Source organism: Diaphorina citri, unplaced genomic scaffold (genome assembly GCF_000475195.1).
Source record: "Diaphorina citri unplaced genomic scaffold, Diaci psyllid genome assembly version 1.1 scaffold58567, whole genome shotgun sequence".
Classification (NCBI taxonomy): domain Eukaryota; kingdom Metazoa; phylum Arthropoda; class Insecta; order Hemiptera; family Psyllidae; genus Diaphorina; species Diaphorina citri.
Window position 1 is genome coordinate 1 of NW_007435854.1, and position 648 is coordinate 648.

At 41.2% G+C, this 648-nt stretch overlaps 1 protein-coding gene across 1 annotated transcript; it reads left to right on the top strand.

The window, feature by feature from the left end:
- On the top strand, positions 1 to 592 carry LOC103523936 (serine hydrolase-like protein). Its single transcript, XM_008488945.2, has one exon. The coding sequence runs from the start codon at positions 1 to 3 to the stop codon at positions 436 to 438; it is 438 nt and encodes a 145-aa protein (XP_008487167.2). The 3' UTR covers positions 439 to 592.
- Positions 593 to 648: the final 56 nt, after the last annotated feature.

Here is a 648-nt window from a genome sequence, read left to right on the forward strand (position 1 = left end):
ATGAATCTGGAGGAGAAACTAAACAATAGAACACAACCAGTGTACACGAAGGAGCAAGTAGTGAGTAAACTCAAGCAGCGTCTCTTACTCAATGAGATATCAACCGAGTCAGCAGAGATTCTGTTCACCCGCGCCGTGTCAGCACGGGATGGAGGCTTTGTGTTCAACTTCGATCAGCGCCTCAAGAACAAAATCTACCTGGTGATGACAGAAGATCAGCAGCATAGCATTATCCGTAACATACAATGCCAGACGTTGTGTATTCTGTCACAGGATAGTTTCAATAGAGTGTGGATTGTGAATGAGAACTATATCGGAACCTATTGTCTGTACTCCAGACATCCCAAGTTTCATGTTGAAATGGTGGACAGTGGACATGATATGGAGTTAGAGGAACCAGAGAAACTGTCCGGACTTATTAGTGACTTCTTAGACTGAAACCCCGTTCAGATAATAGAGCTTGGTAAATTCATCACTATCTAGTACCTAGGATGTCCTAGGACTTCTAAGAAGGCTTGGTATTAGAAACATGAAATAAACCTTTTGCACTGCCTTCTGTATTCACATATTGGAAATTTAGCAATAAACAAAAGTTTACCTGTCATAATTGTACAGAATGTCACACACCTGTGTCTTGTAAATTGCTTG

Excerpts from the sequence above, each read along its gene's own strand:
- LOC103523936 (XM_008488945.2), top strand. The coding sequence starts at position 1 with ATGAATCTGGAGGAGAAACTAAACAATAGAACACAACCAGTGTACACG.